This window comes from Opisthorchis viverrini, assembly GCF_000715545.1.
Source record: "Opisthorchis viverrini unplaced genomic scaffold opera_v5_321, whole genome shotgun sequence".
Lineage (NCBI taxonomy): Eukaryota > Metazoa > Platyhelminthes > Trematoda > Opisthorchiida > Opisthorchiidae > Opisthorchis > Opisthorchis viverrini.
In genome coordinates this window covers 44,872-70,771 of record NW_008751979.1, presented here as the reverse complement: position 1 = coordinate 70,771, position 25,900 = coordinate 44,872, and the positions used below count along the sequence as shown (strand labels likewise).

General features: G+C 43.9%; 2 protein-coding genes across 2 annotated transcripts in view; one reads left to right on the top strand and one right to left on the bottom strand.

Moving 5' to 3' along the window:
* Positions 1 to 25,900, bottom strand: part of T265_09965 (hypothetical protein) — a gene marked incomplete at both ends in the record, with an annotated part of 34,559 nt that overhangs the window by 3,009 nt on the left and 5,650 nt on the right. The window contains 10 exons of the mRNA XM_009176200.1: positions 2,483 to 2,762; positions 7,192 to 7,392; positions 11,383 to 11,817; positions 13,065 to 13,271; positions 13,955 to 14,036; positions 14,822 to 14,932; positions 17,538 to 17,692; positions 19,152 to 19,309; positions 21,189 to 21,341; positions 23,888 to 24,005. Of these exons, the coding sequence (XP_009174464.1) occupies positions 2,483 to 2,762; positions 7,192 to 7,392; positions 11,383 to 11,817; positions 13,065 to 13,271; positions 13,955 to 14,036; positions 14,822 to 14,932; positions 17,538 to 17,692; positions 19,152 to 19,309; positions 21,189 to 21,341; positions 23,888 to 24,005 (1,900 nt within the window). The remainder of the gene's footprint in view (positions 1 to 2,482; positions 2,763 to 7,191; positions 7,393 to 11,382; positions 11,818 to 13,064; positions 13,272 to 13,954; positions 14,037 to 14,821; positions 14,933 to 17,537; positions 17,693 to 19,151; positions 19,310 to 21,188; positions 21,342 to 23,887; positions 24,006 to 25,900) is intronic.
* Positions 12,271 to 12,507, top strand: T265_09964 (hypothetical protein; the record flags this gene model as incomplete). Its single annotated transcript, XM_009176201.1, has 1 exon — positions 12,271 to 12,507. The coding sequence occupies one exon, from the start codon at positions 12,271 to 12,273 to the stop codon at positions 12,505 to 12,507; it is 237 nt and encodes a 78-aa protein (XP_009174465.1).

The window sequence follows — 25,900 nt, the reverse complement described above, 5'->3', positions numbered from 1 at the left end:
ATTGTGATGCTGTCACAATTTCACCTGCCCGATTATGAAACAGGCCCAAATTTGGTAGAGCAACTCAACATCCAGTTTGCATCTCTGACAAGTTAGTAGGAGAAAACGAATAGGTTGTCAAGTGTCCGGATTTTCCACCTCAAAGTTAGTTAGCATTTCTAAGGGAGAAAAAAAAGACAGAATGAATATGGGCCCACCGCTGAACATCGGCTTCCGAAAGGAATACCTTTGCTACCTTTGAAAAGGAACATGCTGACTCATTTTCGTTGTGAAGTTTTCGACGAATCACATTATCTAGCAAGCCCCGTACCGCTTGCGACAGGCGGATTCCTCTGGCTGGAAGTAAGCATTCGTTCAAAAAGAGGCCCGTACTCGCTTTCGATGCCTCCATAATACGGTTTGGAGGTTGGAAGCTCCTGAGGTACGTTTCCAATTAACTTTCTGATCGGATTGGACCCCTTCGACCGTCAAGTGACTTTGGCATATTGTGACGGCGCACAATCTAATTCACGCGACGGCTGAAAAAAAAATCCCTTCTGGGGGATGGTCAACATTCACTAGCACCGCGGGAGTCCCATATCCTGGCGCCTTCTAGAGTTGCAGGAGGACCCATCCCTGTAAAGACGGTAAAGCTTTTTTGTGTCCAAGAAAGTATGTTGTGGAAGGAAATCGTTCCGCTTACCCTTATTACCATCAGAAACACTGCCAGTTCAGATCTGCGTACTAGTCCAAACGAGTTGGATTTCAGTTTTACCTTGCACCATCGTCACACATTGGCCACATACGAAAGTATAGTACTGCGATTATGGACACGTCCATGTGATTACATGGACGAGTACAACCTGGCTGTTTATTACCCCAACAGCCAGTCCTCGTAGGGTCCCCTGAAGGTACAGCTATACAAGTCTGTTCTTCTGGTCGAAGAATACATCCGTTCTTGCCCCAGCCCCTTTACAGAGGTCTCATCGGATGATGCGCTGTTTTAGTCAGGGATCATGGTTTACGGGTTTCGTTTACTATGACCTATTGGTACAACCAGAGTTGGTTCAAATTTGCGTCGGAGGAACGGGCTGATGTCTTAAAGGCTTTTGATTTCCGATGGAAAAGCGCTCATTAACCTTCACATATGGGGGCATTCTTGTCAGAGCGGCTTGCTGACCGATCCCTTTTGGAGTTCGGATACCGAACCTGAGTTGTTCAGCTTTCAGATTAGCAATGATTGCGATGTGGGGAAAGATGAAACAAGAGTAATTGGGTTGAATTTCTCTTAGTTGCCGAAACGACAATTGGCAAGGCAACGATGTGTAATACACTATCTGGTGTGTACCTGCAGCTTTAGAGTACATATACTCTGTGCTGATTTGATGGGGATAATTGGCGTATTACAAACATGTGCTCAAACATATTTCCACTTGAGACCTTCTTGGCCCACGGGAAGTTCGTCAGGCTTTCACTGCTCAAAAGTACCGCTCTTTGAATACGACCCACTTCTTAGAATTGAAATATTCCGAACCGAGCAGCTTGTCAAAGCTTTCGTTCTTCAAACTTGCCTTGTTGACGCAAATCACTGGATACTTACCGAGAGATCTCAGTGGTTAGGGTGCGAACTCGTTCGAACCCGACCTTGGCATCTCTACTGCTTGGACAGACTAGCAGTATATCAGCCTTTGTGATTCCTTCGCGTGGTACGGCAGATGAGCACCGAAAGGTTGCTTCAGCTCAACGACTGATGACTACTATCGTAGACATATACATGCTCTAGCGGTTCTAGGCTAGCAGTAGCGGAAGACAGTACGCTTGTGGGCACAGATTTAGATGGAGTAACGGTGACCCATCCCGTGCGGCCGGATGTCGTTGTTCCAGTGTTGCGTCCAACAAAATCGTCGCAGCACAACACAGTTGGTTCGAACAGGCAATATCAACTCGGGTTGTAATCACGATGACGCCCAACCTGGTGTTTTAATTGGACTCTGAATAACGAAAAGACCGAACCCTCAGCATTCTAACGCTCTAGACAACCACACTGTAGCTAAACAAGATTTATCGGATATTTTAAAATAAGCGGCAATTAAGGAACAAGTAAGGAAACAAGGTTGTATACCATCTTGGAACGACAGAATCCGGAGGCAATGCTCTGAAGTATACTGTAGAAACACAACCCTCGTTCTGGTATGTTCGATCATTTTTGTTCCCACATGTGTCACATGAGTTGGAAGTTTGATGGGGATTAAATGAATAAACTACTGCCCAGCGGGACAATTATCCTACGCAACAGGTATATCTTGCTAGGTTATTGTTTGCTAGAAGGACCTTTACTACAAAACATTGCAAAATTGCAAGTGTTCCCTTATTGGGGTTCACTGCCGGTTTGGGTGAGAGTCACCAATTAAAGGTTCAGCGACACAATTAAGGCGACTGAAAAAGCCCTGAATGATAGAAATACGAACTCAGCTCAAAAGAGCATACTGATCGAGCAACTCACCATCATAAGTACAAAAAACATTGACAGAAGCATGGAACCCAATCGAACGTCCGTGACCATTGTACTGACTGAAAACGCGACACCTGATGCAGAGATTGTGAGCAAAATAACTGTTAACTCCCAAAAGAAAAAGGCCCTCCATGTGTGTCGTAGCCCGGCAAGGATGTAGGTGATGGGTAAGAATAGGAAGGCAGGAAACGCCTTAACTGGAAGCACCTCGGTGATGATTTTTGCGAAGAAGTACGTGGAAATGCGATAAAATCCAGCGGAGGTTTCATGCCTGGAGGGGTATATAGTAGACAGAACACAATAGATGTATACGGTAATCAAGGGTGAGCAACATACGATAAGAAACCAGCGATAACTCCCATCTAATCCAGAAACTGATCGCATGCACAGTAAGTTGAATAAAAAGCGAAATATCGTACCTATACTCGTCCTTTGGCCATTAAATTAACCCCAAACAACGTTTTCGAAAAAGTTTGGTGACAATCGGTAGATTTATTGCTGAGCAACGTTTCGCTTTTGAAACAAAAGCTTCGTCAGGCCAAGTGACTAGGTTCCGAGGTTGATCGATATTTAAGGCGGAAGGAGAACCAATCAGCTAAGTCAAGCTAAAGCTCTGTTGGGTGTCGGCCGAGGGATTTTAGTGTGTTAGAGTGGTCGAACAAGTGTTGGGTCGGTGGGGAAACCTACATGTGTTTGGGTCCAGCCTAGGGTTTAGTTCTTCTAGTTCGGTTCATTTGATGGTTCCTCTTGAACTTCGTTTGAACCTTCTGTTAGTCTGTGTGGGTGAGCTAGTGCTAAGAAAGTTGTGTAAGAGGGATGCTGTGACCTTTAGTCGGTTGAGGTTCCCACCCTCACCCCACTCCCGGTTTTTTCTAATGATCCTAAGTGGATCGACAACAACACCGTCACACACACCACGTATCTAAGACCGCTTTCCATACGCTCGCTAGCTCCACACCCTCGATCCTATTCACGCTGTGATGCTTAGCGATTTCCACCGCCTCGGCTATCAGCCGCTGTGGTGTGAATCGCAGTCCCCGTCTTAAAACTTCCACATTCTCCAGATCTATTCTATGTCCCGTGTCTAAGGCATGTACCGCCATCGCTGAGTCTTTGACCAGCGTTTGGTATTCTTCTGCATTCCTTGGTGGTTTGTTAATCCTTCTTTTATGCTCACCAATTCTGGTGTGCAATTCCCTGGCAGTTTGTCCTATATAAACCTTAGCGCAATCGTTGCAGTTAATTTTGTACACACAGTCCCTAGTCCTTTCAGCCGGCAGGGGATCTTTCAATTGCACCAAAACTGAGCGTAGCGTTTTTCCCTTCTGAAAAGCTACTCGAATGTTGGCTAAGTTCAACAATCTTCGAATAACCTCCGATGTTCCTGCTTTATATGGAATGACTGCTGTGCCAATCCATTCCTTACTGGGTCTAGATACTGGAGCCAATATCTTCCTTAGTTGTCGCCTAATCAAACTCACTGGGTATCCTATTTCTTGAAGTTTGTTGGCAATCTCGATTTGAGCTGCCGTCCGGTCGATCTCTTCTGTGCACAGCGCTCTAACTCGACGAAACATCGATGAGACAATGCGGGCGAACACGGACTTTGGGTGTGCTGATGAATAGCTTAAGACGGTTCTCGTGTCTGTTGGTTTCTGGTAGATAGTCGTTTTCAATTTCCCACCAAGATTATGTGTTGTACAGTCCAGAAAGGGTAATGTGCCCGAGGTGGACTCTATTTCCATGCTAAACTTAATGTGTGGGTTTAAACTATTGAGACAGTCGTGGAAGCGGTTCACGTTATCTCTTGATTACAACAAACGTGTCGTCAACATAACGCCAAAAAACTTTGAGTGGACAATGATATCCGGCCAAGGCTATTTGTTCGAAGTCCTCCATGTAAACATTGGCTAAAACTGGGGATATTGCAGATTCCATTGCAAGGCCTTGTTCTTGTGAGTAAACAGTTGTGTCAAAAATAAACTTATCAAGGTTCAAACACACGCTTATGCCCTCAACTATTTCATCCACCGAGAGCTGTGTCTGTTCCCCGAGTGTCGTGTCTGCCAGTAACAACCTCCTAGTTACCTCTGGAGCATCTGTCCTAGGGATGTTTGTGTACATTGAGATTACGTGTGTCAAAAGCGAAACGTTGCCCAGCAATAAATCTACCGATTGTCACCGGAATTTTTCGAAAACGATGACTACCCAATCGGTTTCAAGTATTTTCCACGTGATTGAACCCCAAGCAACTTTAAATGATGAGTAAGAAGCCCAATTAGGTAGAGCACAGACCAAAGACCAATGAAGGAAGCTGAGCTATCGAGGATGATATCAAATATCAAAACTATGCCTTTGGACTTCGCTTGCAAATCTCCACGCACCAAACCGATGGGTTCACGACCACAGACAATAAAGCGCCCTGACATGGCTCCATAGAGCGAACTGTCGCGTACTCATGGTTGTAAGCCCATCAAACAAGAAAAAAGTCAACTAGCTGACGTTTTTTCTGCGGATCAACCACCAACTAAAATGTTTTACTTCATTTTGGAATTTGAACCACAAGCAGGACTTTCACACGCGATGTACGAGGGGGAAGTTTCAAACTAAATGTAGACTATGAACTGCCTCCGCAGTGGCACACAATTACCAAGCACAGGCCTTTGACCCGCAATACCTACCACCTTCAGGAGACGCCTTCCTGATATTTATGCTCTACTCCCTCCCTGAATCCTAACGTGATTACCTTGGCTGATCAGCCCCCGAAAAAACGGGCACGAGTTCGTTTTCGTTATGATCAATTAACGCTGAATATCCTAGATAGTACAAAGATATCCTACAGTTCGTCAGAAAATAGTTTCTCTCGGGGAAGGCCATGGGCCACGTCCATTTCCGGGTCTCATAGAAGTTGGTTTCACACAATTTAGTCTGAACAGTCCTTCTGTCGTCATTTGGTGACTGTCCAAGAAACTGGATGAGATCGGTCTTTCATGATGAAAAAAACAGTGATTCACACGGCCCGTTCCACCGAAATGTATCCACCGCTTCGTAGTGTCAAGAAGTTGAACTGAATTCGAATCCGGTCGGAACGCCTGAGGTCTAGTAGCGAGACCGTCTGAATTAGAATACGTTATCCCCTAGAAATGAGCAAAATTTAGGGTTTAAATCGAACGGAGTTTGACCACAATCGGATACTCTTCGTCTCATTTGCAGATGACAAGCCTGTATAAGGCAGTAGGATAGAAGAAATGAGCGAAGGTAAGAATCGAGCAGTTAAAACTGGGTAAATACAATCCCGTTGGAAGTTCGAAGGATCCATTGCTACAATGTCCATAAACTTCCTCTGTTGTCAATACAAACGGAGTTCAATTAAATTCTCAAGCCATGTTACTCACTTTTGGTAACTACGAGCTGCGATCGCCCTCGAGTTTCGAGTGGGGAGTGATTTTATTTGTTTATACGTATTCCTGGATTTAAACAACCGTACATGGAATTGACGAAAAATGGCAAGACATTCCACACTACCTCTCGACTGTGTTAACCTTTGAAACTATCTCTCAACCTTTTTAACCTTTGAAAGTTTGATAAAATTGGCAATTTTTTTGGACGCGTTTTTATCACTTATGGGGTCAGTTTACATTAGATGGACAGACGAAACCAAAATCCATTCTTTATATCCGCACGAAAAATTAACAGTTTTAGGCGAGAAAAATTGCATGGACCGAATCATTTTTCTGTTGATAAGTCCCAATATTATGCACAGGATGTTTCGTCAAATTTATGGAGACTATCAGACGTAAAGGTTTAGGTGTCCCAGCAAGTACAGAAAGAGACCTCTACATAAAACTTAGACGTCCCGGAGCGTTGGGATGCTTTGGACTGCATGCCAAAAATTCAACAGCCTTCGGGTCATTCATCAGCTGGGTCGACTCCCGAAATCAATCCAGAAGTTATACGAAAGATGTGAAACGTTTTGACATAAACAGGTGGTGGGGCAAAAACTTTCGACAAAAATTACAAATTGAATCGTTTGAGACCAAACAGTTTCACATGCAAGCGCAAGTGTCCACCCGTTTCATGATTGTGCAGACGAGCGATGCGCCATGCTACCTGGATTAAATTTCGTTCGATAGTCGAATGAGACACATATGAGAAACATACGAACATATGCCAAATATGCGCGACCTGTTTGGGACATTTTCTCTCAGGACAGACAAAATACCAAAGGGTCATGAACTAGTGCTCTTAACTTCGTCCGTCTGGTTGTCTGCGCCGATCCTAGACGTGCACGTCGGGTGTGTTGCACAGCTTGTCACTTTTCAATCATCACAGCGTTCAGATTAGATTGTTTCTAAGCATCAAGTGGTCTACTGCTTCAAGACCTACTGTTTCCACAAGTCCTCTCTGGTTTGGAAATGTTACTGTAGTCCAAAAGTGGACAGCTTGTGTAGGGAGTTTTTAGGGGGCAGCCAGTCACTCAGATGAAAAACAGCACGGCGAAGATGGGGCCCGAATTGTACAGTTGTACTGCACCCCTGTACCTCTATTGCCCTTCTTTGCTCGAAGGTCTTGTACATCGTGTTGACCAAGTGTCGAAGTCTCCGAGAAAAAAAGAATACTATTGCAAATCGAGGTGGTCATGTAAAGGAAGGCATTCTCCACAGCAAGCCCCAACCAAAAGAAATATGTATATCACTTACCGGAATATGAGACGATCTCTGAGAAACGCATCAACCAGTGAGCCGTTAATGAACAGAAGTTGAATGCAAGTGAAGAAAAATAACCCGGTTCTGTTTTGTATTCCTGATTCGGCACTTTTGTCCAAATCGTAGTAGATCGTACCGAAAAAGACGGCGATTATAAATTGTATGAGAAAGTGGGAAAACATTGAATGGTAATCCCTGTGGGTGGGTGAAAAAAATAGAACGAATTAAGATCCCGAATCCGACCGGATTAGGAATTGTGAAACATGGCAAAACTCTTACACTAACATCTGCCAGTTATGATGAAACGGAGGCAGAGGGCCATCAAAATAAATCAGAAAAAAACTGTTTTGCCATTAATGGGATTGTCAATAAGACGACTCTGGGCTAAACAGAAATGTAGTTATATACTGACAGTATTTCCGGGGATATAAAGAACGTGGTTCACGAGCATGGCTTGCGGCCAATATGTGGTATGTTAGCCTGTTTTTTTAGCATTGAGGTTCTTCCTTGTTCACCTAACTTCAGTTGCAATAGCTTCATGGCCAGATTCTGTGGGCTCTGTAGATGTATCCTCTCCATAGTAATGTTTATCAGTGGTCTAAAGTAGCTCTACTGAAGCCAGAAATGTCTCATTTCCTGTTGAAAACGAGTCCACTAAACATAGCTTTACGAATTACGCAGTCAGCACGATTAATGCTGGGTATAGTAGTTGTTTCAGTAGTAGCTCAGACAATGATTTTTGAACCCTCAACCTGCTTAACATAGGATTCGTGGGTGAAACTCAAGAAGAAAACTCCTCGATCAGTAGTGGGAAGGAAGGAAATTTTGTATAAATTAACGTCTTCAAGATGAACCACCACAATTTAAGAGGGTTCCGACATTTCTTGAATGAACGTGGCTTGGATCGTTGAGGTGGGCTGTCTATGAGACCACCCACCCCTCGGTGGGTGGGTCAATCATGCGAGAGTACCGCATCATCAAACAAAACCATCAAAATAAGGTGAAACACCGTTGCAAAAAAACTGACTCTCGAAGTTCAGGAAACAGGTAGTGGCTAAGGAGGGACGGTACTGTGAAGGTTATGTGGTTTGCTTCTACAGAAGTAGTTCCACTCGGAAGACTTCTGTATTAACATCCATTCGTACTGAGGAATTGAGCGTTCACCACCAAAAGGACAACATGTGTAACTAACATCTTCTCAAAGCACAAGGGTCCTGATGCTCTTATACGAGTTTTATTCTTCTCCATAAATTTCTGTGACATCGAGACGTAGAATGAGGGCGAACTAAATAACCATATTTATTTGTCGGATAGTAAACGAAGGACTGAAATGAGATTAAATGTGCAGAGAGGCATTTAAACAACCCCATTAAGTACTACTCCACGGATAATGAATCACAACAATGTTATTCAAATACGCACGCGAATAATGTATCAATTTTCAAGGGGAATGCAGACATAAGATTCCAAGTTGAACTCCGGTACGTCTTCGTTAATGGAACTATTCACCAGCTTCAAAGAAATACGACATTTTGTCCGTATCCTCTAGCAGAAGCAAACAAGCCGGTGTTTCTCAGGAATGTACGTCCTCGAGAAACCCTGGCAGGCGACTGCACGTCCCGTACTAAATAAACTGAATTACAGAAAATGCGGTCTGCAGCCAACATTAAGATATAGTGAGCGGCGACAGACGAGATAATTCCAATAGGCATATTGAGAAGACGTGTCGAATTTGGTGCAAACGAAGTCGGATTGACGGTCCCATAGGGCATTTAGTCTGGTTGGATTACGGTAGACAAACAACGATAATATGCTAGGGTTTCGAGCACCGCGAGTGATCTCCAGGAATGGAATAGTCAGAAGGACGGAAAGCAAGGGGAAGTAGGTCAAATCGACATTTACCACCATAAAGACAGGAGTTGATTGGTCCGGGAGGGATATGCCCTATTTTGCGGTTTGAGACCGAACCCAACACATGACGCATCGAGCTGGTTTGATTATGCACTAGACGGCAGATGTGGAGAGACAGCTGTTTCAGTTGGGGCGCATACACCATCAACCCTGAGGATCCCACTTTCACAGATCAAACTGAGAGTGCGCAAAATCACAATGCTGTTTACACTGGGAAACCCTATAGGTAACTGAGGTGACATGCTCGCCTTCCGCCTAAAAACGCATCCGACTATGAAAACCTAGGGAGATATTTAGCCACAGCTCCGGGAACCCTAGCAGAGAACCAGGGATCCTGTTTTTTGAGGCCCAACCATTGGAAACAGGAATTTCGATATATACATATATATACTTTGGAGGCACACAAAATCTGCGTGGGTTAACCGAGGAGGTCTGACGACGTCAGCTGTCTAGTCAGAACTTATCAATAATCGAACCAGTTAGATGCTGGGTGTGTTGGGTTTACATTCAAACCGAAAAATCGGGAATATCTCCTTGACCAAGCAAATCACGTCTTTATCATTGTAACAGTCGGTTTGACTTCTTTCACAAGTTTGATTATCCCACTCGTGAAGAACACCTGACATGTCCAGTAATCACTTTCGGCATGTTATCACTGAGTTATTCTACCATACACACATTACTTCGCGCATTCACAGTAGCATAGAAATTGCCAATAATTTAAGTCTGAGGGCGCGGTTGAGGGATGCAGGAGCGACAATCAAAAGCTGCTGGAGTGTGGTGTGTGTCTTAACAAAAGAGAATCTTCTCCAATTCGGGTTTATTAGAAGGACGATAGAACAGCGTTGCGGTTTGTTAAAGGCAAATCGACAACGGTGTGGCAGGATGAAGGAAAGAACTGGCTGGTTTTGTTGTCTGCTTCTGTTCTGTAAGGAACAGTGCTTGTGTGCAGGTTTTTCAATAAAACATTATTTGAATGCGTCGCACGAATACCTGAGCAATACAACGACTAATGAGAATGGCGACAGTATCAGTGGAGGCAGGGATGGTCAGGCGATAGTTGGATATCCTGTAAGCCATTTGACCAGATCCAGAAACAGTCCAGGCAACGGTGACACGAAAAACTGCGCACCTATACACACCAGTCGAGACACTGCGCAGCTGACAAATTTCCGGTTACTCATTGGTTACCCTGAGGATGCAGTAGCAGAGTTAACCTTGTTTTCATCTAAAAATCAACACCTACTCGAACAATTCTTCATGGGAAAATTTGAAAAATTATCTTCAATGGAAAAGTGACAATTTACAAGTCACTTGTCAGCATCTTCGGCCACTTGATAGTTCCCCTGTGACCCTAGTTTTCATTTCAATTGTTACTGGAATTTTTCATCAGCGGTGCTTCCAAAATTATCGATAGGATATTCTGATCAATCCACGCCTAATACGAAGAAACTCACCACGGAAACATTTTTAGTTCTAATCCAATCAACTTCGATTTAGAGGTTGATGGGATCGGTTTCTGAACAATACCACATTGTTAATTCCACTGCTCTCGAGGTGAAGTTGACTGAGGTCAAAAAAATGACCCATTTGGCAAAGAGAACCCTCGATTATTAGCTAAAAGATGTTCGTATGGGGAATCAGGTGAAGTGATCGAAATGCATCCGCAATGCCGATCAATCGACGAAGCGTTCAGCTGTAGCACCCTTCCAGTGCCTAGCTGCCATGCCACCCGAAGGAAGCACGAGGGCTGGGATACTGCCAGGTTGCCCAAGCCTAGAGAGGGAAGTCGAGTGGCGGAGGTCGGATTCGAACCGCGGACCTTCTGGTCAGTAAATTCGCGCTCTAACCACTTGGGCCATCTCGACGAACACAACCATAAAGGTCACTAGATTACTGTTTGAGGAGTCGGGCGAAAAACTCACACTGCTTTGGTGCGGACAGTTTGTCTGTTTCAGCTATGATTCAGGTGTGCCGAATGTGTATTTAAGTTAGCCGAGAGATGCTCGGATTTCAAGCCTCGGTACGGTCAAGGATATATGCACTACCGGTGAGCTCTTAGCACAGCAAAACTTGAATCCGGTACTAACCAAAATTGTTTAAGAATAGGAGTATTCAGAAGAGACTAGGCAGAGGTGGGATCGATCCAGCTATTTTGAGAAGGTTGATAGTCAATCAGTCCTTCAAAAACAAATATACATAACAAAATATTCATCGACCAAACAGCATAAATAGGCTAGCCAAGCTATTAAAAAAAATGGTAAAGCGACTTACCTGAGCATGCTTAGGCACTGACGGCGAATCAGCAGTACTAGCTGTCGGCAAAACGAGGCGGAATATGGACCATCTTTGAAACGAAGGTTCACAGAAGATTCTGGATGATTATCTTGTCTAACAGAACAACCGGAACCGCAACGAAAGCGCTTGTAATGACGGCGGCGATGGTAGGATGGAAGACCCAGATTTTTAGGTATTTCTTCATCAGTCGCACTGGGTGAAACATTTTGCAGTCGTTCGAGCATGTGTCTGTCCTCCCCAGAAGCACTCACAGAGTCTACGTACCGTGTTCGTATACGTGAGTGAGACAAATTTATTTTGTCCGGCAAATCAGGTGCAACTCGAACGGCACCGTCAGAAATAGTTTCTGGGTGTGTGAACTTTCTAGAGGAAAAGTCTGCTGCGCTATTCAGGCGTAAATCCGAAAAGTGGCTATGAAACACAAGGATGGGATAGGTTCAATGAATTTCTTCGGACTTTAACATAAAGAATCGTAGAAACAAGCAAAACAACACCTACGGTCGCAAGAATTTGTATCCATCCTATTGTTCCCATTTAGAAGCGTATATCCATGGAACAGAGTTATACCGTAACTTCTATCTATCTCTACATGACAAGCGGTGGCCAGAACATTTGCAGATCTAGGTGCCTTTAGGCAGTTAGAGCTCTGATTTGTAAGACGAACAGGAATAATGAGTAATCAACTGAAACCTCCGATTAACTAGGTAACTTACAACAGCGATGGTGGGTTGGTGAAGTTTCCAGTAACTCTATGAGTAGTGTATGTTGTGGTTTAACACGCACCACGGTTTCAGAGAAGCAGTGATCAGATGGTTTCGCAGAAGGCATTAGAAGTAGTGTAGGAAACAAGACCTGTTTTGTACGATGCAGTATCTGGCTAATACGTTCACTGAATTACCTACAAAGGACGGAACAGAAGGCCCAAAGTTTAACGCGTCAGGCCAGTCAGAAAGGGCTGATAGGAAAACTGTAGGCAGGCCTAACTCCAAAGCTTGCACGAATCCCATTGAATGCAAGGATCAGGATTTCGGAGAGAGATTGCGATCCACCGATGGGCAACGGCAGCTGATGGGAGACGCCCGATCATTATCTCTTATGTGAATGGCTTCAGCTAGGTGCAGAGCGACTGCACTTGAGATGAACCCGTAGTTCCGAAAAGTCGACAAAGAGGGACAAAGTTCGTGTGTTCTGTCCAGTAAACGATTCATTGTAGGACCAAAACACAGTGCCCGCACAACGATGCGCTTACCTGACGCAATACTTATGCGATCGGTGAAAACAGCTCACTCTACTTCAGGCTAAGATCACGAGCTTCTGTTCAATCTGGACTAAGCGCCGAAAGAAACAGCCCCAGACGCTCCAGTTTGAGCGTGGTGGCTCCAACTTTAATGAAGAAAACGAACAACCAGTAGACCGAACAAAGAAGGGCAAACAATGGAGTGGTTGATGCGACTGACACCTCAAAAAATCCCAGCAGTGACCAGGAATTCCACAGAACTAACCAACTCGTGAACTAAAACTTAATAACTCGCCTGAGTTATTCAACCATAGGTATAGCCTAAAACCTGGAGAGCACGATTCTGTAACCAAAGGACCCCAGAATAACAGTGCATTTCCGACAGAAAAGAGGGGAAGCTAAGACAGTGGGGGAAACCTACTTTGAACTAGCGTCTGAAGCAGAGTCAGCAACAGCGAGTGGTCCACAAGCTGATTCAATGGAGCCTCGTCGATGGCTCCCCGCAGATGTAATACGATCATACGTCTTCCGGTTGGGGCCAGTGTATCCGGTAGATGAGTCCACTGCATGCGTATCGAGAAGTCGGGCTTCGTACCTTCGAGCGATTTCTGTCACCATGGCCTGACACCTGGTGCAAAAAAAATAAGAGCCAAACTCCAGTAATGTGTTTCCCTTTCCTTGGGGATAGGCCGAAGTAACGGCATCAGGTCACTCGGTAAGTAATTCACAAGGGGATAGTATGAAATTCCCTTACGCAAATAGTCCAGTTATTAACAAAAGTTTGTCAGCAGATAGCTCGTACTCGAAATTTTGGAAAAGAGGGGAAAATTGAGTAACAAAGGAAACTAAACTTTCGAAAGCTAAGCCGGTTAGATTGTGAGGAACATGAAGATGAGTGACTGAACAAAAAAGCGCATTATTGTTACCACTTCTGAATCATCTCATCACCAGTGGCATGAAAAACAAGAGAGCTACATTCGAAGCTGACGACCCCAGCACTCAAGGAAATTGCTTATGCCTCTAGGCGTGTCGACCGACAAGTTGTATTGATTATAACAAGAATGGTTATGGTAGCTTTCCATGTCGCTGCAAATCTACTGCTCGCTTGGCATAACCGTGACAATAAATCCCTGTGGAGAGATGCAGCTCAAAAAGGATTTGAGGATGTCCGGATTCAGTGATGTCGGAAAATGAGCGCGACTGATTTTCACCGTTTGCGCCAGCATAAAAGCTATATGTGAAAAAATCACAGCGATTCGTGCGACTCGAAATACGCATTATCAACAATGACCAAGTGAGATGGTACCTCACCTTCGATACAATTCAGAGCGGATCCAAAAATCCACGAACCGGTCGACAAGGTCAGTCGGAGATTGGCTGTTAATTTCCATGGCTGCAAGATTCCAAGGGAGGACGTTAATTAACCACCGTACGCTATCACTTGTCCAATTAGGAGCGAGATGGCATAGTAATTAGAGCGCGAATTCTCTGACTGGTGTACATACAAGAGTGTTAAACAATAAAGCATTTTTCAAATGGTACTTCGATATCTAGGTTCAGTTCTTCTGACGTGCGCATTCTTTGGTTGCATAGATAAGAGAAATGAACGGAGGAGAGCAGAAAATTGATGAAACCCACTAGTTTCAGGAGGGATTTTTGGACAGTTCATTGTAAGCCCTAATGATTCCATAAGCACGGGAATGAAGGGCGCAACCAGCGATTTCCTATAGACAAGCACAAGCAGACGGGCCATCTAACAGCCACATTGAGAGCACTTTGAAATTCGACGAAAACTGCGGTATGCATGGTGTTGCTGAAACGATCGATCCTGCCTCAGAAAGATAAGGACTCAACATCGTCTTTGAATAACGATGGCGGAAACACACCTAGCGGCTCAGGGCGACCTAGGAAACGGAAGAGCATCCTAAACCCACTGATTACTAGAGAAATTGAGTTGATCAAATGAAGGACACATGTAGGGAGGCACGAGAGTAGCTAAACTGCTATCGAAATTATCCCACCCTGTGGTAAAGGCTCCGGTTCGTGTTATATTAAATATTAAGCACCTTCAAAACGGTTTACTTGATGCTGGTTTGTGGAGTGGGGAGTGAACGATTTCCACGTGCGCGTCAAAGTGTAAATTTGTCATCACGCAAAACATAGTGATAGGACCCATACCTGCATGAGGCGATGCACGACTGTCCTCGTCTGAGCTACTAGCGGCCACTTCGCCATGCAGCGTATCCATCAAGAAATCAGCCGGATTGTTGTAGCCTTCAATAACGTAACCTGCAATTCGTTGAGCAGAAAGACGAGTCAGTTTTTGCAATTGAAATGCGAAACAGAACTCCATGAAAAGATGGAAATGTGCCACCCGTACAAGATACTACGCGCGTAAAATGATGCGGATAAAAAATTTGTCGATGTTGATGATGGAAAGTCTTGTTATTAAAAACATGCAATCCAGTTTGTTGTAGCCTTCAATAACGTAACCTGCAATTCGTTGAGCAGAAAGACGAGTCAGTTTTTGCAATTGAAATGCGAAACAGAACTCCATGAAAAGATGGAAATGTGCCACCCGTACAAGATACTACGCGCGTAAAATGATGCGGATAAAAAATTTGTCGATGTTGATGATGGAAAGTCTTGTTATTAAAAACATGCAATCTAGTTGATCTATTCACCGAGCTCGACAATTAACTACTTACTAGCAATTTGACTGCCAGGCTCGACGAACAGATCAACAGTCACCTGAACAACCAACGGTAAACACGCCCGAGCCACCAATACTTCAATGCGTTACCGAAGCGAATGGTGAACTGCAAGATAGAAACGCTTTCGCTCATCTCCGATGCTGTTTCTTATATAAAAACAGCGCTGTACTTGTGAATAGACACGTAGTCATTCGTAAGTTTTCAAGATTGTGACTCAAGTTAACCACTTCGACCACATATGACATGAGCGGAATTGAGGACTACAGCCTCAGGGTGATTAGATTAAGAATGTGAAACTTGATATTGAACATCAGTCAATTCTGTTGCGTCCACCTGGAGAATCTTAACTACTGAGGAAAAGCGTGTTGAACCGATCGAACCAGCTGTACATTCCACACCTTGGCAGTTACCAGGCTCTCTGTGAAGGCCGTGGAAAGCTAGAAGCACTTGTCTCACGCAACCGAATTTTCAACGAATTCGACGCAGAATCTAGTCTGGATGGACCACCTAGATCGGAAAATTTTACGGCAAACGCGTAATATGTGAAGTATGATCACAACGAAATCGTGTTCACGGAGTATTCGTCATAATACTGAAGCCCATAGGGTTAAGAACACTTTCATTAGGAGGTGATCAGCTTGATCCAAGAAAAAGATGGTGCACACACTGCCACGTGACTCCTAACACAGCTCTGAGAAAAATAAAACATTCAGCTGTAGCCCCCTTCTGGTGCCTAGATGCCATGCCACCTGGAGGAAGCTTACGCAGATATGATGGACACCGAGACACATAAAGAACTTCAGAGCAACTTCTACTTCAGAGCAACTGGTGGATTCATGTCTGAGGCAGAACATTCCAGTATATTAAAAAGGGAAACCTGATTCGAACTTGTGATCTCGAGTTATGCCAGACGAGCCATCGTGGGGAGTCAGTGCAATGAGATTTACGGTTATAAACAATAACTGCCCATGGATAGCAGCCTCCGGTGATTTTTACGTCACAGGTACGGAAAACATTGCAGGCAGTAGCGAATACCCTGGGTTGAATGCTGAAACCATTCAAGGAATTTACAAATTGTTTTTAGGTACGGAAGTACATGTATATAACAGTTCGTGATGAACCTTTTTGTGCGCTTAACTGAGCGTCCGAGCTAAGCACGCATCGGTTATGTTGACATGAACGAAAAAGAACTGCTTGCTTCCGGGATTGAGTAGGGTACAGGAATCACAGGTCAGAAACAGGATGCAGTAAGAACTATCGGCCTTTTGGACTGTAGTTTGGGTTTTAAAAAAGTGGTATTTAGGTGTCCAAAGGAAAGCTTCACTTGAGAGCACCACCAGCTAGGAGGCTGTAGCGCAATCGATTGACCTTGATCAAAAGATAATCTGGAACAGCAGTTGGACCGCTTCAACCCAATATGAAGCTTTATGAAACCTGGGGCACTGCTATGACTTGAACCCATAAGATGTGCGACCCGAAATTCCCAACTATCGTAACTAGTAAATTTACATTTCTGTAGTTGCAACATTTCGTTCTACTACAATGGAAGTTGGTCTAGGGTAAAGACTGTTCTGACACCCATTGTACCTAAACCTGGGAAGTCTGTTACTGTCACACATTCGGTGCTTGCTGATACACTATGCAAGATTAAGCATATCACGTGAGCGTACCTATTGTATGATCAATCAATTAACGAAGTGCATATGTGTCTTCTACGATGTCTTGCGGTGTGTCGTAACAAGCACCATACAAAAGAGTACGATAAGTATTAAAGTGGTGTACCACACACTGGGAGACAGGCTCTCTGTCTTACAGAATACTTCGGTAATTCGTATAGAAACCTTTTTGTAAGAATTCAACCGACATAGTCAAGAATCACACATTACTCGTGGAATTTTCGCGTGCTCCAATAACTATTCTCGCTTGCAAAGAGCGCAACCCACTATAAGCAGTGTGGCAGCACAAAACCAGTAAAATGTGTGAGCGAAAACACTTTGGTAGACAACCCCAAACGTCCCGATCGTTTTCACAGGAATGGCATGTGAACGAAATGATGGGTGGAATATGAAATCTATTGCACTACGACTGACATTCATATCAATTCGACAACAAATACCAAGGGAAGTGGATGAATACAGTAAGCTAGGAAAAGTTCCGCAAAGAATGGTTCGAACACCCACCTAGTCTGCGGAAGTACTGAATCGGGACTTGTCCAGACGGACCGTGGTAGACCATTTTACCGTTGCAAAGAAGTGTGAGCCGATCGAACAGACGATAGATTGAATACTTCGGTTGGTGAATGGAAAACACAATGGTTCGCCCACAATCAGCCAAGCTTTAAGTAAAAGGATAGAATGAAAAGATAGAATGGGTTGCAGAAAACTGATAATTAAATGGCAAAAAGTGAATTGAGATGGGATCACGCATTTGGAAAAACAAAAAGGTCCACGTGGACAAGCAATATAACAGGTTTGGAAGTTGGCATGCACAAAAAGAACTGGTAGATGTCACTGCATCTGCGACTATCTGGTTTGGTTTGCACCGTATCTTACAAGAAAGTGTGTACGAGAGCGAATGAGGCGGTAGGTTTCGTTGACAGTTGCTGATTCAATAATAAGAACGACAAAGATATACGACCATGAGGTAAATTTTCAATATACTGAGGCATTTCTGCGACGCAGGAGCACTCACTAGATAAGGCGAACGAGGAATTCAACAACAAAGCTGGCTTCTTTGTAGTCAATTCTTCATTGCAAAGCTCGACAAGACACCGACTTAGGAATGAGGATAAAAATGAAGGGAGCACTCAAAAGATGAGTGTTGCCGACAGAAGACCTCAGTACCTTGGAGTGTGAGGATGGCGTCTAAATCTGAATCCTGTCCAGACACTAAAAGTAAATGCTCTAATTAAAGCGCGAAGCGTTGTGCGCCTAGGAAAAGCAAGGTGACAAGGCACTTATAGCTAAAGAAATATCCCAAACTCTGAGACAAACCTGGCTTATCAGGTTTATCAACTGAATCCATCCGAATCTCCCGTTTGTACTGCCTTTCTTCCTCCTTTCATCGTCCTCCCCGTGTGCCGGCTGCAAGAATTCTCTCCAGGCGCTTCTGAACATTCACCTCAGCTTTGCCTTGGTAATCAAGGCTGCCACAAAAGTTAACGAATATAGCGCAAAGGAGACTTTCTATCAAAACGGTGTAACACTAGAAACCGAGGCTTGTCTGACTGTACGTTTGGAACACAGCCTAAAAATAATCTGATTGAGGAATTTTCACTCAGAATGAAGAGACGAACCCTGTACTCGAAATACAGACCTCAGTTGAGGAACAAACATTTCTGCCGAAATGCACCCTTGAGGAGAATCTATCCTAACAACGCCAAGACAGTCTTGATTGTCACTAAATCAACTTCTCTGAAGACATGAAGGACAACTGAATTCGGTCGGAAGGGTGACATTCCTCCTTGCCCTTAGTTCGTATTAGGAAGAGTCGTTTCAAGCAGTCCGGTTAGCGAAGAGGCGTACTGTAACATGTTGCACGTGGGGCATACTGAGTAATAGGAACAATCGGCCTTTTTAAGCAGTTGCACTAAAGAAAACATATTAAAACCCGCAGGATGGTTTTAACAGTCTCGGTATTCAGTCTGGTCGCATCGAAGCGCACACCGCACCGTAAACGCGCCTTATCACGTGTGATTATGTAGAACGTGGTACAAAATGAGCCGATGTGTTTGCTACGCGCGATGTCGATCCGAGGGACCGGGATAGATAGGGAAAACTCAGATGGACACATACCGTCTCAGTGTTTTCATCACGGAACCCGCTGTATACGCATCCAATCCAGTAGTTGGTTCGTCCAAATAGAGTACAAGTGGATTCTTGACCAGCTCGATTCCGATACAGGTTCTTTTCCTTTCTCCTCCAGAAACGCCCCGCACATAGGCTGTACCAAGCTAAACAAGAAAAAAGGTATGCTTAATATCGAGACATAGAAATTTTGCGAAAACCACAATTCAACTACTGCATTCCAATCCATCTTTTATGGTGTTCACATAATTATACGAATCTTCCACCGTAATCTGCAACTACACTTAGTCTTTCGTATTTCATCCTTGTCAGGTAGTGAATTTTGCGTGGAGGTCATCATCATCATCATCATCGACAGCCACCTGAGTAGAAATGACATCAAACAATCGTCAATGAAAGCTGAAAAGTTTATTTGTCTGAAATTACAGTTGCCTACAAACGGTGATCGCCCCAATAGGGGGACAGTTCTGAGAACTCCACTTTGAGGGAACCTTCAGGGGCCGACACGTGGTGATAACTTATGAACGGTAATCTATTTAGAGGAGAAAACTGTGTGAAAAAATGAAAATTGACAGCTATGTGGAAATATGCTGCAGTTCTCAAATGAAAGAGGAACGGTCACAGTGGTTTGACCGATTACACATAAGAAACAGGGCTTGATTCAGGCCTTTGGATTGCGGCAAAAAGAATGGTAGATCGCCAGGATGGAAATATAACAAGAAATAATGCCAATCTAGACCACCTTACAAGTATTGAACTATACCCTATAATGTGATTGGGCTAAAGCCCAATACACAACCTATTTTCAGCAGGTTCTCAAGTAAACTGGTCCACCATTTGTTTGTAGAAAGCCTTGTCAATAGCGCCTTGCTTCAATACTGCGGATTAAGTTCAACTGTCAGATTATGGAATAAAACAATAAGAAATGCATTTCAAAGGCGCCGAAAGACCGGTTGCTTCTTCAGTTACTTGTCGTTAAAAAATTTCTAGTTACAGGCAGGAAACTATTAACCCAGAGAAATCTGCACATTGTGCAAATTACTGTTAATATGGTATTGGAAGTGAATAACTCCATCGAGGTTCCACTATCAGCTGATCTAACATGTATGGAGCGATCGTTTCATAATACAAGGAATACGCCTACTTACAGATGTCTAAACGAGGCGAAATCATCAGTGGATAGTCACTGGATTTCAAGTGGTGTACTGATTATAGCAAATCTAAGGAGGCCTTATTGGATATATTCGCGACAAAATCTCGAAACAGCCACTGCATCGCACAAATAATACGTGGAGGAATATCAACAAGGTGTAGTAAATACGAAGGACGCTATCAAACAAATGATTGAAGAAATGGAGAATATAAACACACATCGAGAATATCATAAAAGGGACTTTCAGCCTGTAGTTCGATTGGGTCTCTCGTTAACACCAAGTTTGTTTCCCAATGAGTGAATTTCGTTAAACATAAATATACTTCCGCTATCAGGATTCGACAGAAAATCGTTAATGGGTACTGACTCCAGAATGTCGTACAAAAAATCCGGAAGAAGTTGATTTTAACGATGTCGCTGCTGATTCTACACCTCGTTACGGTGATCGACTATGAAGTCTGCATAAATAACTCTTCACTTTTCCCTTTCTACTTCGAAACTTCATCCCCATGAGTGACAGCCACACAATAGTGTATGCTACTGCTGTGTAATTGACAATGGGGATCAAGTCACAGGTGACAGGTGAATAAAGAGTGCGTATAAAGACGGATGTCAATTACCTTTCACTGAACACTCAGTGGGTGACCATGAGATGCATTCAAATCAATTTTGGTAACATATGTTCCTGTAAGGGGACACTACCAGATTATCTTACTCGCCATGGAACGTAGATTACGTCTGTCTCAAAGAACAGAAACAGAATGGCAAAAAGCGCAAGCTGTTAACGTTCCAAACCAAAAGATGACGCATACGCAAGTCGAATCCGCCTGTTCAGTCAGTGTTCCTACGAAACACGTGAACGCCAAACTTACCAACCGGTCAGCCACCGATGTTAGTCCCAACTCCTCGATTACTTCATCAACTTTTGCCTTTCTTTCTTCCGAGGTCAGCTTCCGCGGTAGACGTAATGCAGCAGAGAACGCAATGTTCTCACGAACGGTAAGTGTATCCACGGCTATGTTATCCTGCGGGGAAAAGAAAGTGCATCCCATAAAAAAATGTGTTGATCTGAGCGCATCCGGCACCGCTGACAAATGGTGAGGCCACATTAGGTACAAGTTCATTAGCTGCTACAGTGCACTGGGAGTAGGGTGGCCTACTTCATTATTAAATTCTCACAGTGTGAACGGACTGGAATCAGACTGGAAGCGAGTAACCCCGCGTGTCCTATTAGGTGAACTACCAGAGACGTTGTCCAAGTCACAATTACACATCGTTCATCTTCATCATAATATTAAAGTAGATTTTCGGTAAGGTGACTAGGTCAGGGTAAACTGACGACGAATGTCCGCGAACCTTCATAACAAATCCAGCTGCAAGTTTCAAATAGTTGAAAAGCAAGCAAAGTCCCTACTTGCATTACTTAATAAAGGGCGTCTTCGGCACAGGATTTTTGCATCGACTGAGGTTTTACAGTGATGGTAGTCTTTACTTCGAGTGTGATGTGGTCTAAAGTGGTCAAAAGTTCTCACTGTGCAAAAGGGTTCGGAGCCTCTTTGAAACATCCACACCATTTTTACATGGGTCATTTAATTTCGTTCAGCTGTAGCGCCCATTCGGTGCCTAGCTGCCATGCCACCAGAAGGAAGTACGAGGGCTGGGTTACTGCCAGGTTGCCCAAGCCTAGACGGAGGAAGTCGAGAGGTAGAGGGCAGGTTCGAACCACGAACCTCACTAATTGTTTTATCTGAGCATAGTCCATAAATGAGGGCTGCATAAACCTAACGGGATAAAGCCATTGAAGGCTCAGTAAAAAAATTTACGATGTTAAACTTTACCTTTTTAGCTCGAAGTATTTTCGAGAAAATCATGGTTCAACTTTCTAGCCAACAACAAGTGGGATTAATTTTCAGAATGAAACAGCCGAACAGTACTTCACGGATTTTTGGCGAATGTTCAGCTGTAGCACCCTTTAAGGGCCTAGCTGTCATGCTACCCGAAGGAAGCACTAGGGCTGGGATAGTGCCAGGTTGCCCAAGCCTAGACAGGGGAAGTCAAGATGCTCGGGTCGGGTTCGAACCACGGACGTTCCGGCTATTAAATTCGCGCTCTAACCACTGAGTGACCTCACCCGGCGAGAGATTGGCATAAAATAAGGGGTGAAAATATCGGTTGAAAAAACCCCCAAACACCCCTATATTACTAATTGTTTTTAGTAAGCGACGCAGATAAGCGATGGGCTTACTGCAAAAAACAACAGCTATCTGACACAAGCAACTAAAGAACTAATCTGAAGCTGAACCGACTACAGCCAACCGAATACGGACGATCAATGGTAGATCCGCCACAAAATTTAGGAAGATTGTTGGCACATCGAAAGAAAACAGTGATTTGGCTTAGCAAAACGTGAGTTTTCAGGAGCGAAGAGTTTATTTCTGTTGACTAATCTCCGGTGTCGCTGAAGCAGCACCTATTGTGGATTGTTCCCGTCATCCGGGTGCCCCCGGCAATGCCCAATGTGATCTAAGTGGACCTTATTTCTTCGCAGACCTGATGGATGTGACAACTTCAGGGACCATGATAGGTTCATCTTGTAACGAACCATACAGGAAGGGGACGCTCCTACCTGACCCAGTTTTACCATACTGCACCAATGCGACCAACTGTGAGTCTCAATCGGAATTGTTGTACCCCATGTTCTTAGGAAGAACAGATAGAAGCACAAGCCTGCATTTTACGATATTCAGGAGCCCATGAGGAATGACCACTTGTGGCTTCCGTCTTCGTTTTGTTGAACTTCAGACACTCATGCAAACACACGCTGACCACGTAACTGACAGCGTGAGACAGTGGATAAAGGGTGGTTAGCGGTATGGCAGTGAAACCAAGGGTAGCAACCACTTTGTAATGCGTTAGCTCCGATCAACGAGTTCAGACCGCAGATGACGCGTATAATTCAGTAAATATGAAGTGGACTGAAAACTTGCCATTGCGAAAACAACATTAGGCAACCTGTGCGAATGTCTGTATCGTTTATCTTGAAGGGATAGTTCCGTAAACTTACTAGAAAACGGTTCAGAAATAATAGAATAATAGGCGGAGACCCGTGAATTGGACCTGTCGATTATCATAACTAAGTCCCGAGTAACGAAAAGTTTTCGAATGCATGACTGATTTTGTTCGGTCCTGTCAATTCTCCCCCTACAGGAAAGTCAGCGGCAGTCGTTTTGTGGGGAAAGAATGGCCTAATCTCTGTAGAAGCCGTGCGCAGACATGGTGCTGTGGTGGCGATAGGGTTAGTTACAGGGAGGATCGTGAGGTATGCGAACGGAAGATGTGAGGGTGAGCCGAAAAGACCCAGTAAAATGATTGAGCTATGATGAGTAGCGGAAGAGGAATAGAAACAGACAGGAAACCTCGACAGGAGACGTACAAATTCCCAACAGATATAAAGTGTTCATTCTGGAACAAAACGACCCACCGAAAAAAACAAGTGGTCACAATAGAATATAGAGCATGAACACGAAAAGCTGTAGTTTATCTGGTTCAAGTAAATCAGTGAACCTTGTACCTGTACAACGTATCCACAAAGATGGCGATGAACGTTGGCTCGAGGGCGTTCTCCATCCAGTAAAACGTAGCCGGAAAGTTGCTGGGGGTTTTTGCGTCCAGCCAGGACATCTAGCAAACTTGAGAGACATTAGTGGTATTAGTAGAACTATTACCAGTACTGCAAACAAGAGCAGGAAAGGGGCTACAACCCTGGCCAAAAGAAGCATACATATGATTTCGCGACGAAAAGATCAAAGGTCCGGAAACTGCCTGCACATCCATCAACAATCCAGAAAACAAACGTTATCATGGTAATCCCCGTAGTCATGGTATCTTCTTACACACCATACTTACAAACGTCAATGACGATCAGAGCGTTACGTACCTGCTAAACAGGACCTTGAGTGAGTGCGACTGTGACACTCGTTACAGAAAGTACTCCCTATTGAACGTAATTAGAAACAAACCTCTGTAGTTAAGGGGTTAGTTTAGCAAGTTTGAAGGGTGAACATAAAAATTCGCCCAAGATACTTTCAATAAGCAAAGTTATTCCGAAATCCCAGCAACAAATACTCCACTTATTCAACATGAAGTGTAGGATACGCACATTTGGCTCACAGAGCTGACTCAATCAAGTACGGACCACATCTCAACTAAATGTTCCACGTAAAACTCGCGGAGCAAAAGTGAAATGTGTCACTTATGGAAAAATCGGACAGAACCATGAATACTGACCCGTAGAACGAAATTAATGAGGCATATCCATCAAGGCTGTTTTGATAACGGTTTGAGATCCAGTCAGTATTCCAGAGTCAAAGGATCACGTGGATTTATGTGTGAAAATAGCAGGGCATTGTTAAGTAAGAAGTCATAGGAGTACCGACTAGGCAGATGGCTGAATGATCGATTAGTGTCGTCTTTCATCGCTCAGCTCACGGAAATTGTGCACCTGGGGGCCTATTTAGCTGTGCGTATCATCTGACTGTACGATTCTTCAACGCAAAATTGGCCATAAGCCCCCCCCCCCCCAAGTTGGTGTTGCTGTACTGTGTGTCTTTTCACTGTACTGTGTCTTTTCACTCGCGGAATTTTGCCATTGGGCTTGGAAAGGTGGTATCTTTATGGTGAGCTTGGTGTAAATTGCCCTAGGCATTACTTACCAGCATGTTGAATACACTAGGACCTCAGGTTTAACACCAGTGGCACAATCCATCACATATCACCGTAAAACCGTATTGAATTCTACAGGTTTAAGCTTGAAGGGAAAAACGAAAAATACACCTTTGTCAGTGGAGTGAATATCGTGCACGCAGCCTGCTTAAGTGATCGAACATCTTCACTCTCCAACATTATGTACTCCTAACAATCCCGGCCTTTAACCAGAACCCAATAATTCAAAGTCAAATGTACAATTTGCCTTATAAAAATCCAAAATGAAAAATGGGGGTTTCGGAAAAGTTTATCACTGATGATGATGCATTCACGGCAAAAATAAAGCTTCTCGAGCAGTGCTGGTTTCAAAAGTAAAATAAGCCACCGAATCGTTCACGTACGCTAGGAGCAACCTTCTAGCAACGAAAGGGTTCGTCAAACAGTGCTTGACAGTGGATAACATTCTTGCTCTACGTGCCGCAACGCCAAATGCAACGCCCAGAGCACTTCCAAAATATCCCAGGTCATCGAAGTGCCTCATTTTTGAGCGCCGTTTGGTTCGGGAACGACTACCGGAAGATCAGCTTAGAAACCACTGACCACTAGATTAGCCTGTGTTGGCTCAGCCGGGCCTCCTGGATGGAAGCTGAAACAGGATGACCGTACTTCGTTTGGTACACCTTCCGAAATGGTTCAAATTTGAACAAGTGGAGCGCATGTCATGATCTCTCAATCGAACTAACAAGGCACGTGCAAATGTGTTGTCCTCACTTTCATTTTCTCTGATTGTGACACGCGTAAGTTTACTCATGCTCCGTACGTTATATATATATATATATATATATATATATATATATATATAGAGAGAGAGAGAAAATGT